General features: G+C 42.1%; 2 protein-coding genes across 2 annotated transcripts; both read right to left on the reverse strand.

Moving 5' to 3' along the window:
* Positions 1-1198: 1198 nt before the first annotated feature.
* Positions 1199-2883, reverse strand: hoxa11a (homeobox A11a). The gene is made up of 2 exons (XM_069681635.1): positions 2217-2883; positions 1199-1431 (listed from the first exon to the last, which is right to left on the reverse strand). Exons 1-2 carry the CDS (start codon positions 2881-2883, stop codon positions 1199-1201), a joined length of 900 nt encoding a protein of 299 aa, XP_069537736.1.
* Positions 2884-13767: 10884 nt separating this feature from the next.
* Positions 13768-15170, reverse strand: LOC138608961 (homeobox protein Hox-A13a). Its single transcript, XM_069681560.1, has 2 exons — positions 14510-15170; positions 13768-14015 (listed from the first exon to the last, which is right to left on the reverse strand). The coding sequence occupies exons 1-2, from the start codon at positions 15168-15170 to the stop codon at positions 13768-13770; spliced, it is 909 nt and encodes a 302-aa protein (XP_069537661.1).
* Positions 15171-23996: the final 8826 nt, after the last annotated feature.

Here is a 23996-nt window from a genome sequence, read left to right on the forward strand (position 1 = left end):
TCACATGTGCGTATTTGTATTCCTCAAACGTGTCACACATCGATCATTCTAATGGAAAAACTGACGTGAAAACAAAAACAATAAACAGTCAGAAATGTTTCTTTTTTTTCAATAATCTTTTCATTTGTTTTTTATTTGGAAATATAGTATAATACACAATAGTTTGGGCATATCAAGCAATAGAGTCAATGCGATGACCCTGACCAGCACACTTGAAAATGTGATCTTTACACTGCAAGTACCAAAGGATCACGAGTCATGAGAAAATATTCTGTTTATGCGTATCAACGTGAGACCGAAGAGGCCCGCTGCATGTCTACCTGTGTGGATCTGTTGGGCGTGTACCCCAGTGCAACTCCACACCGCTCCAGTAGACAAGCTTATCTCTCTGGTGTGGCCTGCATTATCAATACTCGCCTGATAGTCTCCGGAGAATCAAAAAGGACAGCATGGATTTGTGTTTTTTTTGAAAGATACGCAAAATATAAATACGTATAGCCCTCATTGTGCAGGCTGCAGGGGAGACGACAAAAGCTCGTTTTGAGGTCAGCCCAGGCTGAGCACGGAATCCTAACAAGCCTGCCTGTAATAATGGACTTTGACTTGGTTCGCCGTGGCTTTAAAGGAGATAGTAAACGAGTGGCTACAAAATAAATAAGCACACAAAACAGAAACACTTTACATTCTCATCCGTTCGGACTCATCGTTTGGTCACACCAATATAGAATCAAAGTCGCAATCCTAAATGCACCACTTTTCTCATTTCAAAACAGAAATAATACGTAAAATAAATCTTTTTGATTACAAAATACACTGGCTCAGTCAATTAAGTGACTGCTAATTTCTGCCCGCGTGAAAGGAAGAGAAACAAGGCGCCTGTGAGGGACAATAATATTAACATGGGCCTTCGCAGTCATGGCGAAAACAGAAATCCGCTTCTACATTTCACCAAAACAGAGTCAGAAGAGCGAAAAAGAAGTCCACAGACTGTTTTAATTCATGCTCACTCTTTAGGTTTTTTCAGATCACAGGATGCTGTTGTCCTCGAACTTGAAATTAACCACTGAGCAGTGTTGTTGCTGCTGTCGCGGCCATTGTAGTACACAATGTACACTGGGAGAGAGTCACAGCCGGAGTGCCAGTCAGTGTGTCTGTAAACGCAGCCAGTCCCTCAGCAGGGCGCGGTGCTGATCTGACCCTAAAGCAGAGGGTTAGACGTGTAATACTGTAATCTATCTCTGTTCAGTTTCTTCTCCTTCATGCGCCGGTTCTGAAACCAAATCTTCACTTGTCGGTCGGTGAGGTTGAGCATCCGAGACAGTTGCATGCGCTTCTCCTTGTTGATGTACACACTGAAGAAGAATTCTCGTTCAAGTTCTCGGATCTGATATTTGGAATAAGGGCACCTTTTCTTGCGCGTCCTCTGTCCACCTGGACGGAATGAAAAAGGAAAATATAATGGTTAGAAAATTATAAACATTTCAAATTAGCCGTGACTTTGTTAGAAAAAGATTTATACGCCCTGGACGTTGCCAGGATTACGCATGAGCGGATTTCCTCTACATACAGCATTCAATTACGCATTTCCCATTTCAATATTTCAAAATATTCTATTACACTGGAAAGATTACTAATCCACTCGCTGCTGGTTCACTAGACAGTGCACATGGGGTTTGACCTTTTCTAGCAAATCAAAATAAGCTCACTTTCAGATCTAAGCAGCTAACAGCCTCTGTGTTGCACTGTACATGCTACATGAAAATATTGGATTTATAGAGCACGTAAAGGGCAAAATGTACAAATGGGAACAGAGTCCTTGATAGCTTTAACACAAGAGCTCAAGTGTGCTAAACCTTAAACCAGAGGCACCACCCTCATTACATGCAAGTGCTCTTTTAACGCTAAGAAACCGTGAAACAAGCACGTTTATAATACATGGGCTTACGTCTGTGAAGGAATTCACATTCATAACTGGGTGCTTTTTGGAAACGTCAGGGAGTGTTATAGAAAATTCACAGGGCTGATGTCTTTCACGGCCAATTTCAATTCCAAACACGTGATCCTGCAGTTTATAACAAAGTTTTGTTGGGGGGTGGGGGGTCTACAGGCCCTCTATAAACCTTATATGCTTATAAAACAGCATATAAAATTTTTAACAGCAGCGCGCAAGATTGCAAACTTTCTCTCATAACCAAGGCGCTGACTTTAATACGTACTGCTGCTGCTGGATTTCTCCTCATTGTTGCCGGAAGATAACTCCGGGCTGCTCGTCTCCTCCCGCGGCTCCTTCGCCTCTGAGTCCCTGCATGACGGTGCGTCCTCCGGCGCAGAGCTGGGCTGCTTGGTCGGGGTTTTGTCCCCGGAGAAGCCATTTGTGGAGGAGCTCTCCGACGCGTTCCCATACGCCGTCTCGTAAAACTGGTCGAAGGCTTGAGGCAGCACACCGTTTCTGCCCACGTTCCCGTAGAAATTGGAGGCAGCGGAGCCGGCGCTCGTATGGTGGTGGTGGTGGTGGTGATGGTACGCGGCAGCGGCTGCTGCGGGGCTGTTTTTACCGAACATGTCCCCTACCACGGCGGTTTGCGCCGACAGACAGTCCCGGTGCACCATGTCCTCCGCGCTGGGGTAGCCATGGGGCAAGTTCCCCCTGTGAGGCCATTTACTGGACGCGTCAATGGCTGCATAGTCCCTGAACGTCACCTCTCTGACGGGCTGAACCTGCGGCAGGTTAGAGGAGTAGGAGTATGTCATGGGGCGGGTGGACGGGGTCTGGGATAAAAACGAGGGAAGACCGGAGAAATCAGCCCCCGCCGAGACGTAATAAGTGCAACTGGGTAAATACATGTTCGATCCGACGGGGACCCTTTCGTCAAAATCCATCATCGTAGTTCACCCTCCGCTATAACTCTATGTTCGGGTTTGATTCCTCTATAGCCGCCCTGAACATGGCTCTGAAGCGCCGTGCCTCCTGCCTCTTTGAAGCAGGTTCGCTAAGCAGAAATTTGGAGACGTAAGCTGACGTGGAGAGCCATCTCCATCCACTCCACGGAGGAGGAGGTCACGTGACCACGCGGCAGAAATTGACAGATTTTCAGGCTGTGCATGTGTGTGCGTGCCTCTCCCAGTGTGTGTGTGTGTGTGTGTGTGTGTGTGTGTGTGTGTGTGTGTGTGTGTGTGTGTGTGTGTGTGTGTGAGAAGGAAAGAAAAGGAGTGTGTGTTGGAGTGTAAAAGCCATGACTGCTATGTGTCCTAAAGCTTGACATTGGTGGTTCATCGCCATGTCGAAAACCAAAACGAATTCCTCAACATGCAAGGAAGTCAGAGAAAGAAGAAAGTATGTTTGGATGCTGTTTGTTAAAAGGGGGATTTCCATCGAAGCTTTAACTAAAATATCAGTATTAATTAACCAGTTGCTCTGTGCTTTTCCACACTCTTAATCTGCCCTGGGATAAGAAATGTGTGCGTATTTTACGCATTTTTTCAGTTGTCCGTCTTTTTTAATTTTTCATACAGTGTGTGAAAAATAAAAAACGTTTCCGGCAGCTAACTTGTCCGAGCCCTACCTGACAATAACATTAACTAAAGAAGCTTTACTGTGCACAGATAACATGGAGCTGAATTGGAGGAAGGAGACAAACAGCTTATCTCTTGTGTCTGCTTTTAGAAATGTCTGAGTCATCATCATTTGGTGGTTTTACAACGTAACATTTGGCACGGTGGGCATTTGGTTATCAGGGTCATGTTCAAAGTAGCGGCTAATGTTTCAACAGGCCAGAGCCTTGTGTTAGTACTAGTATAAAAAATACCAAATAGAGGGTTTGACGAATAAAGTTAGGATGCTGTCTAAGAGTTTTAAGAATACAAATATAAGGTAACCTAAGACAATTCAATTTTGGTGGTCCGTGAAATCTTACACCCAAAGAAAAGCATGTAAAATGCTATATTTATATTAACAAATACATTTTATTCTTGTACTATTTTGTATTTATTTTTGGATAACAGAATAAAGCAACATATACTTCTCAGAAAACACGGAAGGCTTGCTGTGGGAAATGCGCAGGAATTGACAATCCGTCGCCTACAATCATTAAAACGCCGTGCTTCAATATCAAATGTTACAACCTCTTTAAAAATGTAAACTTACTCTGTTTTTGAATGATCCCTCTCTCGCTGCTTCTGTTTTGCTTCATACTGACTTTTAATGGATCCAGTAACTGCTCTAAAACACGCAACATTCAAGTCCGCTTCACTTTTACGCACGGCTATTTCTTCACGTTTAGGAGCAAACATTTACTCAGATGTGCGTCGTTGAGTAAGAAGACAGCTCCAAGATATTTACAAGACACTTTTATGTTTTGATGAATAATAATTTTCATCAGAAGCCGTTTTTTTCCTGACTATTTATTCACATGACGCATAAACGTATATTTGCGCAAATCCTTTCAAAATACACAGAATCAAAAAGAAGAACATGTTTTTTTTCGAAGCGGATCATGTTGCGTGAGAATGCTCGCAGCTTTAGCTCACATTCATAGCTCAGAATTTATAAGCAACAGCTTATCTGAAAACTTATTTTTAAATCCGGATTGTAGGTAACAGAAATATCTTAAAGCTTTAAATTGTCTTACGGTTATGTCAATAATTTTGAGGTGGAGGTTTATTTTTCAACTTTGCTAAATTAAAGTGAAACAAACCAAGTATTTTTTGAAATGCAGAGATTTCCTCTACTTAATTTGGTCAACATGTTACAGCGCACATTCCCTGAATCTCTGCTCTCAGGCCACCGTGGAGCTTGTTTTGGAGAGGCTGCAACCTGACTCTAATGTGCTGTGAATGAGAGACTTGAGCTGGGATTAAGACCGCCGCGGCTGGCCGGGCCCCACAGCCCGATGTGCACATGGGGATCCAAGTGGCTCCTTGGTGGCACATGTGAAACACAACCTTAAAATATCACAGACATTAAGACTGTGCAAGCACCAACTAACGCCCTGCGAGTGTATCAAAACAGGAAAAAGCATGCAGTCGGTGCTATCCACCGTCCTGCTCACAGGCCGTTTTATTTGGATAAATTGCAGGGGCACAAACAACCAGAGTGTCTCTGCGACCACACGCTCCGCCTCTCAGTCAATCCAGACAAATTCTACGAGTTGTGCTGAAGCTTTTAAGCCGTAATTGAGCACAGGATGCCCAAGAAAACCAAAGCAGGCTCTGCTCAGACCTGCGTTTTTATAGCTGCTATAGTATTCTGCTGCCCCTTTTTTTTTCTCCCCGGCCAGACAGACACCACAAAACTGGTCAAGCGTGATGGGAAGTCGCCACCTACACGGACTCAAAGTCAGCAGCTGAGGATTTTCAACGACATAGAAACATATCATGTTTGTGCACAACTAAGGTAAGAATTCTACTCAGAGTATTCTAGCTTATATCTACAGTTTTGTATGAACTGAATAAAAATAATTACCCTAAAAATAGACACAAGCATTAAAAATAAATGTTAAATATATCAAATGTGTTTTCTATTAAGGAGAGACCTTCTGCGAACCCTCTTTCCAGCCTCCTTGTGCGGTTTTTGCTCATCAAAACTGCAGTCTGGCGCTGCGTAAAAGCTCTCAAAGCCAAAGCTTTGTCTGTACGGTCGACTTCAAGTTCGGGGGAGGGAGAGGGTCCTTCACAGAGAGCAAAGGGCCCAACTGTGCCCCGGATGGAGTTCCTCTAATTGCTTTTGCATTTACGCAGGCTTTAGGTTACAAGAATGGTCGATAATGTGAGCCTGTGAGTCTCAGCTGCATTCGGAAAAGTCAAAGGGACTCCAACTTAGCATTAAGATGCTTTTATTAAGATAAAATAATGTCAAGTGCACTTTTCAATTTAATTTAAATTGTTAATTTTCTTAGTAAAACATTGATACCAACAAGTTAGTTTGGAGAATTTCTCAACCTTTTAGGATGGAAATTCCGTCATTTTGTGCGCTTTACGCAAAGAAAACATCCAGTTTATATCTGGTTTTGGATCAATAAAGGTAACATACAGCCTATAAGATGAACATTAACGCACAGACATTTGGTAATAATCAGCTCTGAGTGACTATGAAGGAGAATAGAGATAGACAGAAACAGTGCATTTACCCAGGGACACTGTTTTCTTGACCTTATAGTTTCCACTGTTTTTACCTCAAAGCGCAGACAGTCAAACACACATACACATTCAGTTAACGTAATTTATATTCACCAAAAACCAAACAAATCTTAAAGAAACTGGATTTACTAACACAAACAAACCATATGTAACTGGAAATAAAGTAAAATAAGTGTTATTTAAGTGCCCTGGAGTGACAGAAGCGCCCTGGTTTGGACAGGAAGAGAATGCGACGCACAGATAGCCCAATCCATGCGCCATAAAACCGTGTTAGACAACAAGTAAACAATCCAGTGTGGGGAGGATCTGAAAGTACAGTTTTACGCCACGTCAGGTAGGCCGAGAGGCTGTAAAGCAGCCTAAATGGGCGCATGCAGTGTCTTGCAAAGAAACCTCCTGTAGTTTTAGTCTTGGAGTGAAATAAAAAGCCCAGAGCTTTAGGAGAGGCTGCTCTGTTGTTTTCATTTTATGGTGGAAAAATGGGGCCACCACACCTGCGTCTGAAAGCTTCTTTTCAGTATTTTCTTAATCACGAAATGAAGACAGTTTGTTGTGCAGCGTGCAGAGCAGGAGGCCGAAAAGATCATGTCTGACCATACAATTAAAAGACGGGCGCCAACTGGGACCTGTTAATGCACACACTTTTGTGCATGCATTAAAAAGATCACAAAGTTAACCAAAGCTAAGAGATTGTAATGCACACAAACAATGGTCGCAGAACCCAAGCGAGGCAGGACTCAGCTAATACATTCATGTTTTCTATTCAGACAAAAGCTGCATTCAGAATAGAAATCAAAGTGTATTTTTGTGTTTTCTCCCCTCTCTGTATTTCTACATGTTTTTTAAAAGTGTTTTTGAACTTGAATGCAGCACAGTCTTTGCTCACACGTTATCATGTTGCTACATTGATACCAGCTCGGATTTTGCAAGGGGGATTATAAAAGCATCAGACTGAAACATGAGACAATCAGAGTTTCATAAGTACCATTAAACGAGCAGAAAAATATCATTAAATGTGAACCTGATTCGGCGACACATCTGTTGATATATCCACAGGTGACAGAGATGTGGGGCCGGCAGGGATGGCGACGACATGAGGGCCCACGCGGACCACACAGGGGCCTGTCGCAGGAGAAGCTGATCAACTCCACGGTCAATGGGAGTCCCTCAGACTGACTCACAATGCTGGATTAGCCTGCACTGGGTATCCTGGGAAACAAGGCGTCAGCAGCAGCGGCGGGCCTGGACAAAAGGACATAAACTGGACTTCAGTGGGGGAGAAATTAAATTTTACAATGGAAAGAAACACAGAAGGGAAAAGAGAAAGGAAGAAATAGGTCCCAATTTAGGTGTAAAGAAGACACAATTTCTACTATCTGGAGAAGGAAGCCGAAATGTAACAACTAAGATGCTGCGTCCGGAAACGCTCGAGTCTTAATTGCGCACTGGCTGTTGATGATAAGGAGATCGCAGAACAAAAAACAATCTATTTACATTATAGTAATACTGCAGCTTGTGAATTGTGTGTTTGTGCTGACAAAAAAATAAAAGGTTAGGTTGAACCTGATGAATATTAGATGTTGTAATATTTGAAGCGATTTGTCTCCGTTGGATTGTTTCATTTTTAGCCACTTTGACTCCAGATGTTCGTACCAGCATATTTATCGCATTAACCTCTGCTCGCTATCTCCCTAAAATATAGAGTAGAACATCAAACAGTCGCAGAGTTGAATTCAGTCTCGTATTAAGTCGTCACAGCATAATTTAAGAGTGTTTTCCTTCTTTAGATTCTTTCATTAAAAGGAAAAAAATCCAAATTTTGCGGATGTTTGGTTTAAAACATATTTATTGCTTTTGACTTTGGATGTTATCTTCCACAACAATATGATATATTAGATGTCACATTATCAAAAGGTTATTTTTCTTCAATGGATTTCTTTCATTTAAAAATCAGCAGACCGATCTGATGCGTCATGTGACTTTAGATGTGATCTCGCACAAACAGATGAAACAGTATAGGCCTGTGTAACAGCCGTGGTGTTATCAGAGCATCCGTGAAATGATCAACCAGCGGCGGGCTGGTGTTATATTCTTATCTGAAATTGTGACATTAAGATAAGCCCAGATTTTATGCTGTTTTTTTTCTAAATATCTAAAGTTCCGAATAACGGCCTTGAACGCAGCTGCGTCAGCTGAAGCAGTTGGATGAAACATATTGTGACTCTAGTCAGGTTTATTCGCTTTAACGAGCAAATGCATCGAAAACGTCGCAGCTGAAGTAAATTTCTCGTGTTTCTGTTTCTCTTGTTTGCGGGTATAAGCCACTAACACAATGTTTATACATAATATACATATATTAATTTAGAATTGCTTTTATACAAAGAAAACAATTAATCTCACGACCGGGAATTGTATTATTATTAACAGATACTTATTGATCCAGGCTCTTAAAGAGTTCAGTCAACACATCCTCACAAAAGAACAGTTGCTACTAAGACTTTAAGTTGTCCCACATATTTGTGTTCATTTAATAGCGTATTAACTTGGGAAGAAGTTATTCCCTGTCGCCTTCAGATTCGTTTATTTCGTGTTAAAACTTAACTTGGCAACATCAAGATCTCGTCCGGACAGGTGAAGAATATTAACCATCTGCTGCAGGTTTTAAAACGCGTTCAAAAACACATCTCCGCAGCATCTCATATCGCTTTTCGTCAACATGTTTCGATGGTGAACACTTTTCTTCAAGCTAAACGTGCTTTAGCGGGCTGAACAAATGATTTAGGTATAACTTTGCCTCACGTTATCTTCTTTTACCTTATGTTTATTCTAAAAGTACCGTTTAATTGAAACATGCAGCCTATTTAGTTTAAGAAATACACTGAAAAGGTGTTTGGAGGGGAAAAAAAAAGCCTCTCAAGCAAACAAAATGCTTTTATTTGTAATCCATGACGCACGCTCCTCGCTGAGTGTTTCTATGAAAATATACATAATCTATACACTAAACCCTTCTTGAATGAATAGTGTAAATTATTAGGCATTTATATTTCAAACTAAATGAGATGAGGACAGGGAAATCCCGCGTGTCTGCGGGGGAAAAGGCGCCGGCTGGTACATGAAGGAGGCTTTCACATAATCTCGGTCAAGTGTTTCTATTTGACCGCTGTCACGGTGCGGGATTAACGTATGTCTGCTCCGCTCTTTGTGCTGTATTACGAGATTACCTTCTAACTGAAGCTTTCAGGCTTGACCAGAGAGCTACGTTACTGTCTGGGTGACTGAAGGTTGCAGGCCTCGCCTCCATTACGCACAGACACAGCGAAGGTCAATGTAAAGAGCAATGTGGGCCTGTCTGTGCTCAGCCACGTCTGACAGGCAGGAGAGGCACAAAGAGCTGCTAGAGGATGTGATCTATAAGAAATACTTACTGATCCAAAATCCTCTCAAGGTATAGGTTCATTATGGATATTAAGAGGTCTACTGAGTTTCTGCCTACATTTATATTCGAGGAATAGGAAGAAAATTAGTCTTTTTAATTAATCAGACTTAAAGCAACCAAAAGCTCTTTTTTCCTTTAAATGGGACCATTTTAAAACATTGTTTAATGTTAGTATAACATGGAATTTAATGGTTAAATAGCACCGGCTTTAAAATAGGGTATATTGTTTGAAAAAGCATCTTTAACGTACTATTTTTTTGTTTAAGTACTTTACTTTGTTCACCTTTTGTGATAAAAGACAACATGGAGGATTTATGGGACTCTATTTATAGCTTTTAATAGAGATAGTACAGGTTATAGAATAGGTTAATTAATTCCTTTTTGAGTACTGAAATAAAGTGTAATTCACAATTTGTCCTTAGTGTGGCAGCAGAGCCCAATTCTTCACAGTCACCCAGCCAGTCTCCTGCGTTTCCTGTCCCATCAAAGATGGCTCGTGCAAGAAGAGGGTTAGGCGGAGCTTAGTGCCGCGAGCGTTGGACTGTCAAATTATGCGTCAGGCTGGAGGCAGGACTTATGTTTGTTTTGGTTCTTAGCAAGCCAATAAGACGCTGCTGTTCTCCCTCACAGCCAATGAGGCGCCACGTTAGCCCAGCCACTGAAGCTAACTTCCGCTACTTCCGCTTTTCTCTGTTTGTAGGCTTCAGAGTGCACCGAGCAGTCAGACATCACACTTTTTCACCCATCTTTGAGTATATTCTCTAACACGTGCGCGCCCCGCCGCGCTTACGTCAGAGGAGGTGGGAGTATAGTAACGCTGCATTCCGTGCTCGCGGACGTAGCTTACCGTCTCATATTTCAGTGTTTCTCTCAGTCAGCCAGCAGGTCATGCGCTCATCATAAACAGCACATCAGACTTCTCACTATTTAAAGATAGTCGAGTTGACGGTGTGCATAATGCTGATTTAATGTTCGAGGAGGCCGCTTTATATTCCGGTTTCTACAAAACTGAGGGAAAAAGGCTCAGCTTTACGTAGGCCAGCTTAAAACTATAGCCTACTATCATATTAGAAAGTGGACTAATAAAGTGTGGTTTCAAAAGTAGAAAACAAACCCATTAGCATGAGATATTAGTTTTATATTCTATTAAAGTTAAGTTGGAAAACAATGATTAAAGACTGCTACAAGTGACAACAGTTACAGTGATAAGAGTGATAATAATAGTCATTTAACCTTGGGGCTAAACCATTAGCCTATCTTTATTATCATAATGAGGCCATTGTATTTATAATCGTAGTGACATTAAGAATGCTGTTGTGGTTATCATTATATACTGTTATTTCTGTAAAGAGAATGTGGACAATCTGGTCTTCTTCGTCCACAAGTGATAAAAGGTTATTTACGTTCGGGCTTCTGAGCGCGTGCAAAGCAATTAATAAATAAAAACAAGAACAGTCTATAGGCCTTTGATAAGAGTGTAAATCACGTGCAAGCAATTACACGAGAAGTAAAAAATAGCCAACAAATTATTAAAGTATATTATAGTATCTTACAATGGTGAGCGCGTTTGCTTGGAATCATTGTTAGATAGGCCCATACGTCATGCGCACAACAAAACAAACGGTCAAAAACAATTAGAACACGGTGTAAACCAGGCTAACAGGTGGGGCTGGCACCCAGAGGAACCGCAGCTCCGAATGAGGAGGGACTTGGTTTCATGCCTGACATCTGAGTGCCAGTAAGACTGAATCATATTCATGAATGCAGCCAAACCAAGCATGCTGGGATGTTACGTTTCTGGCTACAGCTGCGTGTTACAACTGCACTGAGTCACTCAGTGACAAGAAATGCGAAGAACAAATTTATATTAATACTTCAGAGCTCCCACGGTGTTATCAAGAAAATATCACGTAAGGCCCACGAGCAGTCAGGGCTACGAGGAGATACGTTCACGGAAGTTTCAAGTCAATGACTGTATACAGACCGTCTATATGCTTTTATACAGTCTGTTCTTCAAGTTAATGTGTTTTAACACCACAAAACTGCCAATAAAGTTACGATGATTTCATGTAAAATTATTTTCAGTCCAAAATGTAAATCACGTTTTATTATAGGTACAATATTTACAATATTTTACTTTTAAAATGTGTCAAAATAAATAAATTGGTCCTCCGGAAAATTAACCAGATTAATATATAATACAGTCTAAATATTTAGAAGATAATTTTCTATCACAGCGGCAGGACGTCATTTTTTGTCATGTTTTTCTTATTGCAGATTTATTTAATAACCACGGACGGCCTACAGAAAAAAAATACATAATCAAACAGCCTCGCTGAAAGGATTCCTACTGGGATTTAAATGGTATATATGCATAATTATGTAGCTATAGTGTCATATTTAAAAAGCTTAAAAGAGCACATAACGCCACTGAATGCTCAAATTATTTAGCCTTTAAAATAGTCTGCAACACTTCCGCCTACGCCGTTTGGGACCACTCACCTGAACGCAGTGTGTTCGTTTAGTTATTTAGCGTACAAAATGTAGTAAACATCAAGTGATTCCTGTTGCACAAAACCATTCGTCATTTCTTTTATCAGAACAGTTTTTAAACACAGAAGCGTTCAGCGTGTAAAATGGCCGCATGTCCACAAACGCAACCTAAGCAGGGAATGTAAATATCAGAGCGAGGGATTCAAATGTTTGTTTGTCCGCTTTTAAAAAATCAACCTCGAAATATATGAATCTTAACATGTCTCACGTGCTTTATGAATAAAACAAACGATTAAGGAAACAGGCTACACCTTGAAGGGGACATACAGGCCTTCTTTACCTCGATGCCCTTCAGGATTAAATGTCCTACAAATCATTTCAGTTATTATCAATGTACAGTCACACACACACAAGAGTGAGTCACAGGCGATGTTTTGCATTGGTTTGTATATGTTAAATATTGAAATGAAGAGAGCTACATTTGCCACCTGCGTCTGCTTTTACGGAAGCCGACAGGGTCAAAGTCGAATTCAAAATATTAAAATACGAGTTTTGTATAGAACTAAATCAAAATTAAATACTTATTTCAATTCTTATTATTATAAGTATGTTTAATATTACTATTCAGCAGGCCACAAACCTCTGTGTGTGTAATATTTGACCACTGATGACCCACTTGATTATGTCACAAAGTCACCGCTAGATGGCGACGTCCGCCTACATTTCAGCACCGAGCGCCTCAACTGACTTGTTACTCCTTTCCCACAGCCAGACAGAGCTCTGCTACACATTGCTCTCGTTTGAATTTTCATTTTTGGATTAAAAAAAATATGAAATATAAAGTGAGCTGTCTTAATAGTCTCGGATCCATTTTCAACATCACTTGGATAAAATTCAACCAAGTCCATATTTTATTGGGGTGGACTTTAACACCGACACACTGGACTCACACACAAATATCCTGATATCATGCCGGAATTTACTTTATATACAACCACATGAATACGCACACATTATAAAAGTTATCATCGATATGAACACATATCCCGAACGATTATCTAAGCATTATCATAAGAAGGATTGCACCATGGATTGAATGAATATGAATGAGAACACGGGTTCATATGATAAGACTACAAAACTTCATACAAGCGTAGCATGTGAGCAGGTTTTAAAAAAGGAAGCCAGGAGAGATTAATATTTAACATTTCCAAGGTCCAAATCCGTCACTTCCTGTCAATCACCGCGTTTATCACTCTTGTTAAAAGTTGCAGATAAAGGCGTAGCTCGGTGGCGCAAAATGCTCTGAGCTGGGGTCAGTCCTTCCTGTGTTGAGAGTGAGCATGCCAAAAAAAAAAAAAAAAAGTCACACGTACTGCAGATATATTTTCTCTTTTTTTCACCACTTGACTCCTTAAACAATATTTAAAAACAAGTGGCAGGGTCCGCCACTCACGGGAGGCCTCCGATTTTGTTCCAGGAGCTCCGGGAAATCATTTGGCAACTTACAAATAAATCATGTTCAGTCAGGAAGGAGTGTTGTTCCAATCCATGAGTCCAAACTTGTGTGTGTGTGTGTGTGTGTGTGTGTGTGTGTGTGTGTGTGTGTGTGTGTGTGTGTGTGTGTGTGTGTGTGTGTGTGTGTGTGTGAGCGTGTGGGTCTAGTAGTTTATCTCCCACAGATAAGTGTCCGTAATCAGAAACTAGCTGATGGTTTTCAATTTGTTGACCACTTTCTTCTCCTTTACGCGTCTGTTCTGAAACCATATCGTGACCTGCCGCTCGGACAGGTTGGTCTGGGCAGATATCCTCCTTCGTTTGTCCTTCGTGATAAATTTATTGGCGCCGTACTCGCGCTCGAGTTCCTTCAGTTGCACCTTGGTGTATGGCACGCGCTTCTTTCTTCCACGTCGATAAGAAGCAGAGTCTCCCCCGGGGTGGGACACCGCGTCTGAGAGGCAAGAGAGAGAAAAGAAGCTGTTGTGTTGCCTCCTCTCAACAAGTAGTTCAAGTTCACAGAAGCTCCCGGCCAATATATAAAATGTGGTAAAGACTGGACACATTTGAACTTGCTTTCAAATAAAATTAAATATTTCAAGATTTGCTTTAAAAACGTAAAATGCCCTATCTTCCTCAAACAAGGTCAGATAAGGCTGGCTGTTATAAAATCAGCTGATTTATAAATAAATATATATAGCAACATATTTTTGTGATAGAAAATTAAGCAGTGACCTGAGCGCATCGTGCTTTTTCCTGCTCTTATCAGTGTAAGCTAAACATGTTTTTATTATTTCAGTCATATTGTTAAATTAACATTCTCTGTTTGTTATGCAGGTTCACACAGAAGCTGAAATTTCACCTCTATTCTGTACAAAGTGCAACCTGTCTACTGTTTGGTAACACACTAACATGTCTAAAAGCTGGATTTTGAAGGAGGAAGCCTACCTGGTATGGAGGGCTTCCACATGTGTCCGGGCTGCGACTGCTCCTTGGCGCAGTAAACCTGCCCGTTCCAGCCGTTGGCGGCGAGAGTCCACGGCTGGTAGCTCTCCATGGGCAGCAGGGACTCGTGCCTGGCCTCTGATGGCGCACTGATAGTTGGCACAACAGGAACGTCCAGGTAGCTGGGAACAGGTTGGTATGGGCCTGAAGGGTAGGTCGGATAAAAAGCAAATTCCTTTGCCCGAGAGGTGAAGTCGTCTCCCGAGGCGGAGGTGTCCATGTATTTCTCTCCATACGCGGAGGGAGGCTGCGCTCCGCAAGACTTTATGCTGCTGTGATGCGACATTCTGCACGGGTAGTAGCCGCTACCGAAGTACCCATAAGGCAAGGACGCGCTGGATGAATTCTGAGCTGCAGAGCAGGGGCTGCACTGCTTCACTGGCTCGCCCATTCCGGAGGTGGGCACGTCGCTGGACGAGTAAGCCGAGCTGGGTGCCAGGGACGCGGGGTGCGCCATCAGATTCCTACACTGGTTCGCAGCAAAGTTGCCACCAGCAAAACCCTCCATGTTCTTGCTCACTTCATCGGAACCGCCGCCGTTGTCGTAGAGGAACATCACCGTCGGGTCGACCCAGCGCGGACGGAGGAGCAGTGACGTTGTCATAGCACGGCATCCAACATTGAAGCTTCTGGCTCTTTTTTAAAAAGCTCAGAGACTGAAAAAAGGAGATACTGGTTCCCAGAGAGTAATGCCACTCTGACGCGCACAAGAGCGCAGAGGTTGCGCCGTCATTGGCCCAGCTGCTGTCATGTGACCAGGCTATGCAAAGAGGACGGTAAACATCACCCAGTACAGATAATTAAATGGAGAAAAATGCGGCGAAGTAAGGTGACCGTACCTATCAGGGGATTTCGCTTTTGTCGTGTCTGCTTCAACTCAGATGGATTTTGTGCCTTTATTTTGAAAGAGTAAGACACACACAGGAGCAGGCTGCTTTTTACTCATATAAGGTGATAGATTACACAATCCTTAGAGCATGGATTGAATCACATCGGCTTTGAAATGCTTCTTTTTGGTTTTAGTTCAAATAAAAGTCGATTATCTGTAAATAAAAATTTCAACCATTTAAAGAAAACAGACTCATCCTTTACATAAGACTGAAAGGCATATCCTTATGGCCTTTACGCACGCACTACAGCCTGCGTATGCGTCGATACAGAACGTGTTATTACACATGGTTTACCAAAGGAGATTCCCTTATATAAACACAACGTTAAACTATATTGTACTCCAATACTGCATATAATACACAGGAACTAACAGACATCTGTTGCCCGCTGGTGCATAAAGTAGTACCTTTTTTCTGATCGGTTGTGTGAATGCAAAACGGCGCATTCAGGATAAGATGAAGAAATGTTACAGGGCAGTATGAGAGCCGACATATGCTCAGTTATGTTATGCAAACACTATCTCTACAAACAATCAGTCAGACCCCTTTCAGACATCCCCACATACAGTTTCAGGTAGACATAAAGGATGTAACGTCACGCTTATAGGTGAATATTCCAGACACGAGACTTCCGACATGTTTACAATACGCACAGACAGAAAACAGCTCTCCACTTGGCAGTGCGTGCTTGTTTTCGCATAGGAGGTAGACGCGGCTGGAGGCCAAGGTCAAGTTGAAAGTTGCTGTCTAGCCGTCCAGCCTGTCGGGCTATTCACGCTTTGAAGGAACCGTCTGAGCTTTGAAAAGAGCGGAAGAGGGGTGAGAATTCCTGTCCCAATGAAAGCTATTGGAGGACATTAACTTTTACTATCATTTGGGTTTCTCCACCGTTTATTCTCACGGACAGGTCTGTACCCGCTGCTCATGGGTGGTGCGTTTGTGTCCCAGCGTTGGAAATCTAAAAGGAATGTGTCGTTTTTTTATTTGCAGATCTTTTGGAGGTGTTTTTGGCACATATGTGTGAAAATGATGTTGGATAGACGGAATAGACGTGTCGTGTTGCGCGCGCGTGTGTGTGTGTGTGTGTGTGTGTGTGTGTGTGTGTGTACTGTGTAAAGTGTGTGTCTAGTCTGGTGGCTTGTGTTTACGACCAGTGGCTCTCCTTCTCTTCTGTGTTGGAGGAAATGGACTCGGTGGACCTTTCAGTGGATTTGTCACCAGATTTGTTTCAAAGTCCAGCGTGAGTTTAGGTCTGACTGAGGGGGAATTGTCCTGGTGCGTTTTCTGCTGCACGCACAGAAGCTGCCTCTCAAGTGCGTAAAACACTGATGCAGACGTTTGGTTTGCAGCCAGCAGACGAAGAATGTTTATGTAAATTATAAGAAGCTTCTTTGCTCTCTTATGCAGCTTTTGATGTCTCCAAAAATACACTTAAAGGCAACATAAAATTACTTTAAACAACAAAACAAAAATTAAAAAAAAGCTTTATAATACAAATAGAACGACTTTAAAAGGCTAATCACGCATCTATACGGGGAGAATGTGGACCAATTTGTGTCATATGCCTAAAGAATAATGAGGGAATTTAAATAAAAACCTGCACTTAAATATGATGGACAGTTTTTAACAACACAAAAAACACGATTTGGAGGCGGTGTGTGAGGCAGCAACGAAACATTTCAAGCCTACTTTGCTTTGTGCATCATTTCTGCTGCATACAATGTTATTTTGTGTTGTGTTATTATTCAAAGTCATTTAATAGAGGTAATGTGTTCACTTTAATCCAAGTTAGAGGTCTGTATTTGATTCAAAATGTAAAAGTAGCTGATTAATACGGGGCCCTTTCAAAATAAGAGCTATTACATGCAAGTTAAAGCGCTTCTTAAGGTTTATTTTTATAAAAGCAGAGTAACTAACGTACAAAAAAAATTGCAAGAATGCAAGAATAGAAAACACAACAAGCTGCTGTTTGTTTTTGTTGACAATGCGGGATATCTTGCTTCTTGCGTAAATACAGCACAGATTATACTCGTTCAAAAATGGCTCATTTCTAAGCTATTAAACAATTCTCTACTTTTATATCATTACAATAACAATAATTCAAATCAGGTGGGATCATGAGCAATGCGCTCAATCAGCTACATTTGCATATATTGCAACACGTCACAATTTCGCGAGGAGAAATCCCGTAATGTGATTTAAAGTGTGGACGCCTCGTGACTTTATCCAACAAGGGAGCTTTAAAAATGAAATCATTCAGAAGCTCCACGCAAACACTGAGCAATTGAGTAACTGTACAAGGCCCGGCCTGTTGCGCGCTGCCCTGTGGCGTTCACTTCATTGTCGCCAAGTCCTCAAAAATCAACTCTAACGCGTTAATCATTAACTGTCCCAGTTGTCGTCCTAGTGTCATGTTGGATGATAGAGCGTTTCTCACTATCACAGCCGCCATCTCAGGCCCTTTGTGGTTTTTTTAATGTGTTGCTGCGATGTGTTTTGACACAGGCGTGATTTATGTTTCATCCATGTTTGGATCTCTTCTTATTCTTCCTGCTACAGTCACAACAACTCTGCGTCCTCTCCAAGGTGGCCGCCGGCGCGCACATGTGGTCAGTCCAGACTTGAGACATCCCAAAGAACAATGGACACACACTCTGGACAGGGGGGGCGCACACATTGTCCCGCCAAATAGACAGACACACACACTAGCACACACACACACACACACACACACACACTAAGGAGTTAACATTTCGCCCCAGAGAGCCTCCTTTGGGAAAAAGGCGTATTTATTGTTGATCTGAAGCAAAATTCATTTTCAGATTTCTTCAGAAATGTTTGAACCAATCAATGATCAGACCGGATGTTGATTAAAATAGTACTTTTACGCACGTTCTATACAATGCTCTTAAATAAAAGTGCATTTAAACTATTCCATTTCTGATATGGACTTCCCCCATGATCTAGCTGAAGGATCCATGGAGGTTCCTTCAGGTCTCAGGGACTTGGCAGCACAGCCCGGAGGCTTTCTCTGAGGTCATTATCAAGGTTCAACCCCCCTGTTTGTACTAGGATCCAAATTACGCAGCACGCGCGCGAGACAGTACGCATTTATTCCCTGGATCCTGCGCCTGAAGCCTGCACCGGCAGAGGAGGGAAAGGTCTATATAAAGTTATGCTCAGCAATAAATTTCTATCGTAAATAGCATAAATTATGTTATTAAAAAAAGGGTGCTAAGACAAACTACATGCAGTCAAATGTCTCTTTGATGACACGTGTTCGAAGCAGGCTGCTGTCAAAAAGCTGTCAAAGCATAAGAAGCAATATGTTTTTGTGGTTAGAGCAGCGAACCACAGGGCGGTCACACACTTGACTTTTGCATATTTTCTGGACAGCGGCCTGTGGTGCGATTATGAAGGATTGCATAAAAATAAAGGAGGAAAAAAAACACTTCATTTTCAGTCACACGCTGAAACGTCACCTAAAGGTGCACGGTTAACTGGAAACTTTTACTCCCACGGTGTTCTCGATGCGTGTTTCAGTCTGTTTCTATTCGGCCTGCAAAAGTCTTAAATGTTGCGTTAACAGCCTGCTAAAGCTCGAGCCTGTAAGCTGCGTGTGAAATTATTTATTGGCGCGCAGGAATCTCAGCAGATAGAAAGCTCCGCCGGTACGCGCTTCCACATCTGTGGGATTTCTGATTGCAGAGGCCATCAGCCTGCAAATGTGTAAACTTAGATTTAGTTTGTTGGAGGGGAAAAGTGTTGCTACTTTTTAAATGATAAAACTGTGGTCTGTTTCATTCTGACAACAGCCCTTTCCAAAGAGAAACAATTAAAGTACTTCTACTAAGAGCTTATTCTTATAATAATATACAATATTTATATTTTATTTAAGCCCCTTTTGTTTGCTTTGTTCTTGGTAATTACATTTATGGTTATCAGAATACGATGATATCTCTCCAGTCTGCCATAATGGCCTTCTGCTGTGTGCATCCAGCACAAAGGCCGACATTAAAGAACACACTTCTGCGTCCAGCTTTGGCAGCCACGTGCACCACAAATATGAGCTCTACGAAAAAAAAGCTGCATCAAATATCAGTGCAGCCTGTTTAACACACGACTTAGTCATCAGATGACACAATAAGTCTGGTTAAAACGCCTCAATAGTTATAAACACATGTCAAAAATAAAGATGCGTTTACAGTGCAGCTGTGGCGCCGCGTGCACGTGTATTAAGATCCTGCAGTGCGTTGAAAAATGGCTCTTTGTCAAATTTAAACAAAATTGTGAAACGGCGGCCCAGCCTTTAATTATTACGCAATTATCAAGTGTATAAATGATATAGAAAGCTCTGATCTTTGTAAACAACGAAATGGGGAAACATTTATTTTGAAATTGTCTGATGACGTTTATTTTAAGGCAGAACAAAAATAAATTTCCATCGGAAAATATTTGTATTTTCTTTTTGCGCTGTTTCTTTTAATTAATTTGTTACTCTATAAAAGCAAAATCCACGTCTTGGAATTTAAGCGTATTGTGTTCATAAGTTCTTTATAAATATGTGATGTCGGTTTTAATTTATTCTTTTTTTTCAATAAAAAATGTTTTGCATTAAAACATGCTGATCATTTGTTCATGATTTGACTTATTAATAGAACGGGCTCAAACTAAATTGTGTTCAAGGTGCAAACTGAGGCGATTAAAGTGAAGAATTCTGCTTCTTGTACGTTCATTTTGCAACCGTCGATTGAGCTTTTCCCAAACTGTGATTTATAGGTCGACATGACAGATTTGAAAGCTATGATTCAACAACACTGAGTTCACTTCTCTGACGGGGCTGAGTGGAACACACTTCAGATCGGATGCGAATCTGTTGGGCCCACACCACATCAGCACCTGAACTGCACTCGTCGCAAAAGACCCTCGAATTTAAGGAAAACTACAGAAATACGCACAGAAGTGCCCGAACCTCTGGCTAAAAGTCGATAGAGAATAACTTTAATTAACAGAGAGAACATGTACTTGCGATGTAACTGATGACAGCAACACTCCCTAAAAATAAAAACCCATTTGCAAGCAGACAGACTTGTAAATATCACCTCCCTCATGGATGCCAGGGACGCACAGACTCAAGAATTACATGCACTCTTGTGAAACTTCAGGGCTTTGCACCTGGTGTGTTGCCTTGCTACTGCTGAACTGGTGGTAAGCCATGCCCCGTGATGTTTTCCCCTTTAATGGGGTGATACTGGCCGGATTTCAGCGGCTTGCTAAGTCCTTGGTGTAATAGCGAAGGGTTTGCAGGATTGCGCAGAGAATCGCGATAAAAGCGGGTCTTTAGAGCGCACAGATTTCCAGCTGTAGAGTCATCAGGACATGTTTCGCTCCAAGGTCAGTGAGTTAACTCTGTGGTAGCCGCGTCATCCTGTTTCAAGGCCAAGTTGAAGCAAAGGAGAAGGGAGGGGCGAGCATAATGAAGGAGAGGCAGCATGTTATTTCCTTCCAGGTTTTGATTCCATGAGTGAAATGCGCTGCACCTTCAGCCAGAGGCACACTGAACACCCACCGAACCCATTCATGTGCTTTCTATGAAACACTCAAACACTTTTTGCGCTAAAAGCAAATATTCTGACATGTCTGCACTGCCAGGGCCCTGGATTGGATTACATGCGTACTGCGCAGGCTCCATGGTCAAGTTCAAGTTGGGCTGGCTAGTAAAACTGAGGGGCGCATTCTGCAGCGTCTGCCGCGTGGGGCGCCCCCCCTCTTTGATCTCCTCCTGCAAAAGCAGAGCCACGGCTGCAGTCCGGTTTCTGCACTTCTGCCACAAAGAATGCGCAGGGGTTGGGCCGTCTATATGCTTCAGAGATGATGCATAACTTGTCAATGCATAGATGTAAGTAAGGACAAAAAAAGGTTCCACAATCAGCAAATCGTCCAAACCCATCCGTTGCCCTGCACTATCTTAAACACACACTGTATAAGTGACACTACTGTAAACCTGCAAGGCCATTCATCTGTTGCGCAAAACCAGTTTCAATTGCTATCTCCGGATGATCACAAGATCCCATCTGCCCTGGCCAAGACCTGTTTCATAACTCCGGGTAATAGCAAAACAATGAGACCTTTGCCATCCCTGGACGCGTCACTAAAACACAGCATGGTAAAGTTTAGGATCTTCAACCGAAAGCGCATCTAAAAACGAGTCAAATGTTGAGCTGACAAAAGAATATATCCTTGCAGACTAAGATGAGATGAATCAAACAGCACATTTGGGTACATTTTAATTTGCTCTAAATATTTGTTAAACAGAATTCTATGAAAGTAAATGTTCTTACCCAGTCAGCCATAAAATCAGGTCCAAAAGAGCTGAGCAACTTTAGCCTCTGTGCCAGAAAGACAGAAATAAAACTAATTCAATTTGCTCTTTGCCATTCCCCACTTACACAATAACATTTATTTTTAGACAGATGTTCCTTCAGGGTAATTTTAATCAGTTTGTGGGTATTGGTAAACAGTTGTAGACTGTGGCATGTCTCCAAATCTAAAAGAAATGAGTTCATAATTATTATAGATCGATCGATCAGAGACAGTCAGAGATTGAGGTAAAGAGGGAGGATACAGAAATGGAAAGAAGGAGGGGGGTTGTAGGCTACTTTTCCCCTTCGCTGGCCAGATGAAAGAGTGGAGGGAGAAAGCCAGAGGAATTTCCCTCACTTCTCAGCGCCGCGCTGGGTGGGGGAGGGGGCGGCACCGCTCGGGGCCTTTTCCCTCTTTCGGACAGGCGAGGGCGCACAAGGACAGCGGAGGCTGCTGCAGCTGGAGCTGCTCGGTCTGCCTCCCTCTCCTCTCCATGAGACCACATGACTCCACCTCTCGAGTCTACATCATGGCCGTCCAAGTACACCACTTTACCTCACAGCTGTGCTACATCTACAATCTGATTTTAAATAATGGGTCTGCTTCCAAAGATATCAAATAAGGTCACGGTCTTATTTTTTTTTTACCACAACTGCAAATTCATATCTGAGGACAAAGCGGGGCAATATGGCTGACTATACATTATTATAAGTTATATGTTAAGGTAAGTTATCAAGTGCAAGTATTAAAAATATGATATGAACATTAAATATGGAGTGCTACCTTCTTTATTACACGTCCCAATAAACTTGTCTTGCATATTTTTATATAAAGGGAGGATAAATTCTTCTTTCTTTACAGCCCCAATGTTTCAGTAAAAGGGACAGCTGAAGCAAATGCAGATTGAACTCCGTTATAGGAGGCAGAAATCACTGAGTGGACACTCTGTGCACTGCGTCCTTCAGTCACCAAACTACAACTGTTAAACCCTCATCAGGCCTGTGATCTCCGAGAGAGCATGAAGACACCGGAAGTTAATAGTGATAGTAATAGTGATATAATAGTGATAAGTTGATCATTCCTGACAGTAGCTACAGTAACTCCTCCTGCATGCTGTCGCTTTTATTCTAAAACTCTAAGTTCATTAATAAACCGCAACCTCACAAAAAGAACGCTTGATATCAACCATTGCTGTTTGCTGCTGCATTGTCACAGCAGCACACATGTTTTACTGTTAAAATGTGCGCATGAGGGAGCGCAGGCAGGTGTTATGCTTATTAAAAGTTAATTAAAATATATATTGCATACATACATTTGTACGCACATGTAAATAACAGGCTTGATTTTTAAGAGACACAGTTGAGGTTTCTGTCGGGGCATGGTTTTAGTCCATGTTGCTGACTTTCAGGACTTCACGTCAAATTGCCTCTTATCTAAACTCTGACCGGAGGACTTGACCTCTGAGGGCTTTACTTGACTCCACTTTAGGTGGAGATGAGAGGGGCACTAAAGACTGAGAGGATGGAGGTGGGGGTGGGGGGCTTACTAAAATGCATGTAAGATTATTTTACGTTATTTTTTATTCAAAACCAACTCTGCATGGAAATGGTTCAAGAAACTGAGGATGCAATTAATAATAAAATAAGATAATTTTTTTTATGTTTGAAATATAAAGTTCATAAAAATGTAAAAAGAAAAAGAAGAGTAGACGAATTATTCAATATATTTCTATCATAGATAGAGATAGATAGATAGATAGATAGATAGATAGATAGATAGATGTTTTTATGGCTGCTTCTTGTACCCCCACCCCCACGCGACCATCGCTCCGTCTGTTTACCCATACCCAATCAATGCGTGTCGTCATCAGGGGGGGGACCGTCATGACGACAGGCCTATTAAGAATGACAGCTCCGGAGAAAGAGAGAGAGAGAGAGAGGGTAAATGGTGATCCCTCCCAGAGCTCCCTCTGCGCACTCTGGAGCGCTCTCCTCTCAGGGTCACACCGGATTGCATCCCCTCTTTTTCCACAAGCCTCTCCTTCCTTCTTCTTTGGAACTCAGCCCCCCCTACCCACCCACCTCCACACTACACACAAACACACCCCTCCAACCTGAAAACCGTCGCCTTGGTTTTTGACGGCTTGCGGAGTCGAGGTTGTTCAAGTCGCGTCTGTG

The sequence above is a fragment of the Semicossyphus pulcher genome, unplaced genomic scaffold (genome assembly GCF_022749685.1).
Source record: "Semicossyphus pulcher isolate SPU_LCO1_2020_fin unplaced genomic scaffold, fSemPul1.0.p SCAF_5, whole genome shotgun sequence".
In the NCBI taxonomy this organism is placed as follows: domain Eukaryota; kingdom Metazoa; phylum Chordata; class Actinopteri; order Labriformes; family Labridae; genus Semicossyphus; species Semicossyphus pulcher.

What these genes read in the sequence shown, in the direction of transcription:
- LOC138608961 (XM_069681560.1), bottom strand. Translation starts at nt 15,170, where the DNA reads ATGACAACGTCACTGCTCCTCCGTCCGCGCTGGGTCGACCCGACGGTG. An exon ending in GTGGAAGCCCTCCATACCAG is followed by an intron (nt 14,016 to 14,509) that starts GTAGGCTTCCTC and finishes CTTGCCTCTCAG; the next exon opens with ACGCGGTGTCCCACCCCGGG.
- hoxa11a (XM_069681635.1), bottom strand. Translation starts at nt 2,883, where the DNA reads ATGATGGATTTTGACGAAAGGGTCCCCGTCGGATCGAACATGTATTTA. An exon ending in GGAGAAATCCAGCAGCAGCA is followed by an intron (nt 1,432 to 2,216) that starts GTACGTATTAAA and finishes CATTCCGTCCAG; the next exon opens with GTGGACAGAGGACGCGCAAG.